At 41.8% G+C, this 9,128-nt stretch overlaps 1 protein-coding gene across 2 annotated transcripts in view; it reads right to left on the reverse strand.

Annotated features, from left to right (window-relative positions):
* Positions 1–607: 607 nt before the first annotated feature.
* The window catches only part of si:ch211-14c7.2 (uncharacterized), an 18,863-nt gene continuing 10,342 nt past the window's right edge, over positions 608–9,128 (reverse strand). Inside the window, exons 6-8 of one of the 2 annotated variants that reach the window (XR_009529662.1) lie at positions 4,406–4,520; positions 1,758–2,922; positions 608–627 (exon numbers count right to left, since the gene is read on the reverse strand). Coding sequence is in view for 1 of the 2 variants with exons in the window: in XM_060075197.1 (XP_059931180.1) it covers positions 2,797–2,922; positions 4,406–4,520 (241 nt within the window). In the remaining variant the exon portion in view is untranslated. Of the gene's footprint in view, positions 628–1,127; positions 2,923–4,405; positions 4,521–9,128 lie in introns of those variants that run through there. The other variant, XM_060075197.1, reaches the window with a different exon arrangement.

Here is a 9,128-nt window from a genome sequence, read left to right on the forward strand (position 1 = left end):
ATAATCTGAGCATGGTCCTGTTTTAAACGATTTTATAGCCTGGTGTGATAGTGCTCACTTACACTTGAATGTATCAAAAACGAAGGACATGGTCATTGATTATAGGCGCAAGTCCCCCCCTACCCAGGTCACTGCTATAAACGGGCAACCTGTAGAGGTAGTTGGCTCATATAAATACCTGGGAAGCATAATTGATGACAGGCTAAAGTTTAATCTTAACACAGAGAATATATGTAAGAAAGGCCAACAGCAACTCTCCTGCCTCAGTAAATTGGCAAAATTCAATGTGGATAAAACCATTATGAGAATATTTTATAAATCTTACATTGAATCTGTTTTATCTTTTTCTATGATATGCTGGTACGGAAATCTGAACGTAAAGGATAAAGCCTCACTCGCCAAAGTAGTGAAGGCCGGTGGCAAAATCATAGGTGCCAAGCAAAGTAGTCTAGCAGACTTGTACAATAGATTTGTCCACAAAAAGGCAGAATCTATTTTATCAGCTAATGGTCATCCTCTTCATCCTGAGTTTCAGTTGTTACCTTCTAAGTCACGTTTCAGATTCCCTGCAGTTAAAACCAATAGATATAGACTCTCATTTGTCCCCAGTGCCATTTCTCTACTGAACTCAGATTTTGGAGCCCGGGGCCGACATGGTGTTTTTGGTGCAGTGTGAGGTATGATTACCTGCTGTATGAAAGGTATTTTATTTGACGCATAGTAGTTATTATTATTATTCTGATTTACATGGGTATGTCATGCAGGGATGCTTATCAGCATGCCTGTATACACTCTGCACTATCTATATACTATCTGCATGTATGTTTGGTCTGTCATGTTGCACTTTCTGTCCTATGTTGTCTATTGATGTCTTGCTGCAAACAAAATCGCCCTTAGGGGACAATAAAAAGCTTTACTTACTACTTACTTACTTACTTACATCAATTACCAGAAAGACAATACCTTACACCCTTGTTTTTCTAATGACAATCATTTTCCACAACACCTGATGGATTCATGATAGTAAAGGATATCTACATGATTGACCTGAAAGTCTCCAAACTACCGGCCCTTCTGTATATCGTTGTAAATATAGCACCTGATCAGAGAATGTTAACAGGCAGCTCTTACAGCGGGATCATTTTATTACATCACAAGTTGACCTTTTTTATTTTTTTCATTGTGAACAGTTCAGAAAATATTCATCTTTTTCTGCTGGAATCCACAGATTGTACAAATGGCTGACATTCACCACACATGACCTCTGACACATGAATTTGGTTGCAAAACGGTTCACTGCGCTATGGAGATGATGACAGTTTGATCGTTCCTCTCGCGAGAACAGCGTTCAGATCGGCAGGTAGGCTTGGGTTTTGAATCAACACGGGCCTCGGCAAAGTAATGGAATCAGTGCATTGACGGACAGACAGAAAGACGGACATGCAGTCAGACGGAGAGGAGATTAATTAAGAGAAGCCTGGAGGCCGGTTTGTGTCGATTCGAGAATACAGACGATTTGTGAAGAAACACTTCCTCACAAATGCCCCAATCTGCCATCAATTTTAAGTAACATTGTAAAAAAATTGGCACTTTTAATTATTCATTTTGTTATTGGCACTGTTTGGAAGACGAATATATATTTTTTCTGATCAAATTAATTCTCACATTTGATAATAATAATAATTCCAGTGTTACTGACAGTACACAACAAAAACTCTTAAGAACTCACAACAAAATCACATATTTGCCATTGTGACCAGAGAAATAATCAATTATAATCCCTCCTGTTGGGATAGAAAAAAGAGGTTTACTATCATAAGTGCCATTTCAAGTTCAGCAAACAACAAAAGGTCAAGTTCGATGATCACATGGGATAAAATGATGTTTGACATTTGAAGGTTAACACACATCTTCGAGCAGTCAATTCACATGGTGGGAAAAAAGTAAATAACATAAACCAGGACAAATTAATCCTATCCTGATTATATTAATCAACTCTTTCTCAAAACCTTGGACTTTGGAGATGGTCAAGGGATGATGAAAAAGCGAGTTAGTTCAGATGGATCAGCTGGTAGCCAGAGCAACAATGCTCTCTACCTGCTTTGTGGTCACTTTGGGATCACAAATGTTTCAAAAGAGATGAGAACCGGTCTTTTCAAGTCATCTTTTGAGGTTTTACTTAACGGGAGACGTTTCCAACTTCAAAAGCTTAAACTAGAGTCAGTGACTTAAATTAGTGATTTTAAAGTTTCGCCAGTAAGGTTTTCACCGCTACAACAACGGGAGGACTGTAGTGCTTCTTTACAAGCAGATTTCAAGTAGCCGTCAATGGAAACTACGCTCTCAACTATCACTCTAAAAAGCTGCCCAGGTGCTTTCCTACCAAACAGTCTGGTCCATACACTTATTCTCTGAAAAAAAGCGAGAAGAAATCAACGGTGTTTGTGTCATGCATCAAGCTTTGCTGATATTATTGACATTTCATTTAAATTGCCAATAACTGATGCAATTTGTGGCAAATCTAAGTGATACGGCTGTCAGGGGACGAGGAACTGCAACAAGGTCAAAAATAGGTTAGACGAATAGTCAAATCTAGGGATACGTTGCAGGTGATACACAGTGGATGTGTGAGGTGAACCTTTGACCCCTGTGGTCTTTAGAAAAAAGTGTTTGGGTCCAATTCCCTCGGGCTGTGGCTGAATCCTGTTGAAAGTCTAAAAGTCCACTTCCACCCAGGGAGTGCACCGTACAGCCGTCAGACAGGCCGGAGCGGCGCAGGGCTCCCACTCTGACACGTTACTCTGCGATGTTTCTGTTGTGGTCGTACGACAGACGCCGCTTGGAGCTCTGAGCGTGCCGATTGGCCGAAGGGAGGCCAGGGGAGAGCCTGTGATTGATCGGCCTGGATATGTTTCTGATTTCCTGAGAGAACAGAGGGATAGAGAGCACAGACAGAGAGAGGCAACAGAGACAGAGAGAGAGAGAGAGAGAGAGAGAGAGAGAGAGAGAGAGAGAGAGAGAACCGACAGACAACAGATAGAGACAGAGCGAGAGAGGGAGGACGAGAGAGGGAGACACAGGTGTTTAAGTGAATATAGTACAGTTCAGCCCTTATAAGGAGTCACATAATGGACTCTATTGTTCGCAGTCACTTAGTAACACCGTTTCAGTGATTTTCTTTTCCACAGTTTTAACGGAAGATGTTGTGTTTCTTTTTTTTATTCATTTTGTTTTGATATGAAATCATGCCATTGTAGCCATCTTCATCATTGTTGTCGTATTGTCCTTGTGTTTCTGAATGTCTTTCTGAATTTTTAACAGAACTTAAAGCATGCAAGTACAATTGAACCTCAAGCACACACACACAACGCACACCGACAGCCATGTGTCAAACATGCAAGGCAATAACCAGTTCAGGGGTGGCAGCAAGGGGTGACGGGGGTTACTGCCATGGGACTGAAGGCTGAAGTGGTTGGATTTCGAACCAGCGACCCCGTATCAAAATGGCTAACCTTAAAACGGTTGTGTGATTAACTGGTGTAGGAGTGGCGGAATGGCTTAAAGGGCCACACTGTCATGTTCTATTTGTGTCCATATCACAACCCTGTTTGTGTGTGTGTGTGTGTGTGTGTGTGTGTGTGTGTGTGTGTGTGTGTGTGTGTGGCTGTGTGTGTCTGTGTGTGTGTTTGTCTGTTTGTGTGTGTGTGTGTGTAAATGAGTGAGTGAGTGAGAGAGTGAGAGGGGGTGTGAGAGAGAGAACGACTGCTTATTTCCATTCACTTCCTGATGAAGAGGCTAAATTGCAAAACCCAAAGGAGATTAATTAGCTCTCTCCCTCTCGCTCTGCTTCATTTTATCTGAAGGCTCCTTGGAGTAATTCCACCGCCCTCGTTGGGTGTGAATTAAGCAGAAGTTCAGATAGTAGTACATTTCTTAACACCTTGACAAGCAGAAACAAGAGTGGGAGCCTGATGGATGGCATGTTGCTTCCTTGTGATTCAATACGTTTAAACACTTCTACTCATTTGTATGGGAGCAGAAAGAGAAACAGACCACTACTGCGATGGCTTGACTGCACTCTCTTGCTAGATGCAAAGAAATGTTTACATGGAGATTAATAATTATTACTTGGTGATAATTACAAATGTGTATTTGTAAATTAGAACTTGCCAAGATCCAAGAAATTAAGTATTTTTTGTGTGTGCAAAAGACTACAGTCAATGAACAGCAGCTGCCGGCCACAAGGAGACAATAAACGCTCAAGATGACCTTTAAAGAGGTTCATGAATAAAGAGACGCGTTAAACCCATTGACCGAGCATCTTAACAGCCCAACCCTTTATGGTGTGTGACCTGGGTCTGTGTGTGCGCTGAACACACTCACACAACAATCTGCATGTACTCACAGTGTAGGCCGGCTCCAGGTATAAGGTCTTGAGAAGCAGGTCGCGAGACACGCCATTGGTCCTCTTGTAGCGCTGGCCGATCATTTTGTTCAAGTCATGGAAATTGTCCAACAGACTGCAAGGGTCGACCCCAGAAGAAAAACAAGCAAATAAGTTATGATGAACGGAGTGGAAGAATAGACAAACAGATGAATTCATACACCAACTACAGACACAATGCAGATTGCTTGCAGCTTTCCAGCAACTGTGCGTGAATATGTAACAATAGGTTCATTATCCAGCATGGCTTCTGGATAATAATTCACATGACTCTCTGGTACGGTGTGACATACATGGTGTTTCACACTTTCCACCGCCAGCCACCTAGTGGGACATGGACTGTTTAAGTGTCACAGTGCCTACATAACATTAACACATAACATTGCCCAACCACGCACGAATGCAACGACACACGCACGCACGCACTCACCCACCCAAACACACACCCACACAGCCACATATACACATCCACACATGCACCAACACATGCACATGAATCGAGAGGGGTCTGGCTGCAGACATCCACCCACACGCTCCAGACATCCACCCACACGCACTTCCGCTGCAGACAGAAACATCCACCCACACGCCGGAAATTGCGTGCTGGTGGATGTCTGGAGCGCGAGTTGCACATTATTCAACAGCGCCCCCCCGGGTCACACTTTTCGGTGGGTCGCAAAATTCGGTGTAACAACGGGACTCACTGCACGCCACGAAGATGTGACGTTCGGCTCAGCTGCACTTGGAGGTTATGGTAGGTGACTATTCAAAACACAGCGATACAATTATAAATGCACGAGACTTGCATTACCGATCTATTAGTTTCATTAAGTTTAGATTTTTTCATCAAACAAATAACAGAACGTTACACCAATATGAAGCATTTTTTGTTTTATTCCACACTGACGGTGGCAAACGCTAGCTAGGTGTCATTTTTGCAAGATAGGCAAATGTTTTTTGTAAACGTTGTGTAGCCTATAGTCGGTCTTATTAAACGATTTTAGAGATTTGTAGATGTGTTGGGAGCATAAACGATTTTAAGATTTGGACTTTTGACAGTCATCTGTAGTCCAAAACAGAGTTAAGTTGTAATAAAATAATTACCACGAATTGAATTGACGCAGCTCGTTTCGCTTTAACTAGAGTTGCACCTATCAGCTGTTCATCTCCGCAGCGGTGGCTGAGAAGTGTGATATCATTCAATAGACAAAATCGATCGTTCAATATTCGATCTGCCTGTTTAGTTCATACAATCTGTTTATAACTAAGAGATCATAGCACTTAGTTCAGTTAAAAGGGGTAAAAGAGATGAAGAAGCGGGACATGGGTGTTTATTAATGACGTGTCCGCGCGCGTCCTAAAAAACTGTAAATGAGTAGGCTACTACTAGTACTTTTGCAGGCTGAACGTTAAAATGCTTCTTAACTTAGAGAGATGGCATCTGCAGTAGTGCGCAATTGGACCTTCGAGGATTCCTGGTCTCTAAATTCCCGTAAGACCACTCTCTCCCACCAGTCTTGGCTGAGGACTCGCATCCAAATTCCTCTTGTTTGCGGCGGAGCTTAGGGTAAATATAAAGATCTGACGAGAAATTGACGTTGCTGCGCTGTCCTGCTCCTTCTTAATTGAAGGAGCAGGCAGAGAAAAGCTCTCTCCTGCTGTGCTTTCATTAAAATCAAATTTAAAATCCCCGATTGTGATAAGACATCCATTATGTCGCCGCCGGTCCAGAGATGTGTCAGGTGTGCGCGAGAGACATAACGGACACTTTTGTTACTGCCATGTATACAGTACATTCGGAACACATTTTAGGAACAGATCTATGCCGCATATAAATCTATGCGGATCAGATGTGCCATGTAAACGCGGCTACTGCCACCTGGAATCCCACATAAAACATTCCATTACATTTAAAGGTGATATATGTATGTGTGTAGAAAGAATATAAGAATGTATGTGTATATGTCTGTAGACAATATTTATGAATGTTTGTATGCTTACTTTTATAAGTCACTGACTTATTTTCCTCTATATTTTGCCTGCATTGATCTTAGACACAAAGATCAATGATAATTTCCCTGAATCTTCCACCATTCAGTCATGACAATAATCTTTTGTAAAGAATGTGCCATCCTCCTAGGTGTGATGGTCTTTCATTATTTTAAGTATTTAAAGAGGACAAAATTATTCTGGTGTTCAACTCACTCAGTGTTCAACAGTTTCAGGTCCTCCTCTCTGTAGACAGACTTACCCCCTCCAGTTATGTTTCCCACCACAGTGCCGTTGTTGTCTAATTTGATGTGTTATTATCTGGATGGGCTTGTCTGCAGTCCGGGGTGTAGAACCTTACAGTTCCAAGTCTTAGTTTAAGTAACTAACTGGTTGCAAAAATAATATAATTGAATATAAAATGATTCCAACTTGGTGGCATTTCATTTTCCATTAAACAGGGGCCACTTGACAACATTGTGGCTGGAGTTTCCTGGCTGCGTCAGAATGCAGGTTTGCTCAGGGGGAAGGTGGTCGAGCCCGCATTTCCGAATATGGACGCAAAAGAACAGCAGGGGCTCCTGGAAAGGATACGTTCTTCAACTGATGAAGAAGAAAAGTATCCCCTGCTCTTCACATTTGATTTTCAGGAAGACATGGAGGTCTTCCTTAACATGGCAGCTGAGGAGGATCTTCGGGTCAACGCCATGTTTCTGGGTCGCTGGGTGGACAGCCAGTGACATTGCTGTGTGTGTGTGTGTGTGTGTGTGTGTGTGTGTGTGTGTGTGTGTGTGTGTGTGTGTGTGTGTGTGTGTGTGTGTGTGTGTGTGTTGAGGTTCTGAGTTCAGTTATCTGTTGAGTGTTCTTAATAAAGTGTTATAACGTTTACAATGTAGATTTTTTGTATGACTTTACTTATTCACTTTGGTAACACACAGAGCTAAGTTAAAACACAGACTTGAGTTTGTCGTATTTAAATATGGGCAAATAAGGTGGTCCAGCAGCACAAGGTAAGACAATATCATAGACAATTAGAGCCAGATATTAAATGAATGATGGTTCAGAGTAAGAATTTAGGAATGCAAAAGTGCTAATAACATATGATAAATTATGTTGGAATGCAGTCGAACCTCATGATATTAAGACAACAGAATGTAACATAGCTAGACCTGATATAAATATGTCAGAAAAGGTGAAGCTAAAGGGGAATTGTTCTAACTATTCCTGTCCACTCATACATAGTATTTAAAATAATTATTAGCCTCAATCTCTGATGCCCTTCAGCTTTACAATACGAGTATCAGTTTGAGATGATTGCAGTATAACACAGAGGGAATTCTGAATAAGGTGTGTGTATTTACAGAAAGAGAAGAGCCATAAGCTCCAGCTTAAAGTCAACAGCGAGCGTCAGGTCTTCTGTCCAAAACCGGAAGCGTTTATCCGATTTTATAACTTAATTTATTTCGTTCATTTATGTAAACACATTACTTAACGCCCGTTCATTTATGTAAACACATTACGTAACGCCCGATTTTTATTTTATTTTCCGATTTTTATTTTTTATTATCCGATTTCCGGCGTGTGGGTGGATGTTTCTGTCTGCAGCGGAAGTGCGTGTGGGTGGATGTCTGGAGCGTGTGGGTGGATGTCTGCAGCTAGACTCTCTTGCATGAATCGAACGATCGAACGGTTTTGCGTGGATTGTGAACAGTTTCTTTGTGTTGTGCGTTGCTTCAAGCCATGCATACATTTTCTGGCTGTTATAAATAAGTATAGTCTCACACAGAATCTCACACAGTCTCATGGCTCATTTTCCTTTAGATCAGGCATTTAATCAGTTTTGTTTTTTTACAGTTTATCCAGCATTTTTCTCGACGATTTCTGTGTTAAGCATGATTATTATTCCTGTATTAGACTTTTTTCTCCTGAATTGGATAAGGAAACAGGGATACTGTATCCTTTATGTGGGGACAGCGCCCTCTAGCTTTCACCGCAAACTCCACAGGTCATGCGTTGCTCCTAGTTTCAAAGGAACAATTCCCAAATGTACTTTTAATATCTGAACTCATACAATTCTATCCTACTATTAACTACATGAATAAAAGCGTAATCTTAGAACTTCAAGTGAATTCAGACACAGGTCATTAAGGAGGAGGTAGCCTACAGATGAAACCCTGTATCTTTTGACTCCATTATTCCGTTATCCCATTCTGTACTGAAAGGTTTTATGAGCGATTCTAGGCCGAAACATAAAGGATCACATTCATCTGATCTATCCTCACGATCCACTAGCTGCCCGCCCCAAATCGCGTCTCTGTAGGCAGCCAGTGCTCCGAGATCGGACACAAAAACAAATGGTACTACCAACCACTCAAAAGCCAAAATAAATAGTATTCCAGCCAATCACCGACAAGGGGTGGGTGTTGTAGGGTTTTGCGCTGCGTTCATGATAGTTTTGACTGGATGCATGAAACACGGAAGGGAGGGGCGAGCCGGCTCTGTTTGTTTGGGATCTCGCTTCAAATACCAACAGAAGTGACGTCCCCCGACATCGCTCTTACAACCTTTAAGGCAGGGGTCACCAACCTTTTTGAACCTGAGAGCTACTTCATGGGTACTGAGTCATACGAAGGGCATCCAGTTTGATACACTCTTCTGAAATAACAGATTTGCTCAGTTTGCCTTTATTGTTAAT

Source organism: Gadus macrocephalus, chromosome 16, assembly GCF_031168955.1.
Source record: "Gadus macrocephalus chromosome 16, ASM3116895v1".
NCBI classification, from domain to species: domain Eukaryota; kingdom Metazoa; phylum Chordata; class Actinopteri; order Gadiformes; family Gadidae; genus Gadus; species Gadus macrocephalus.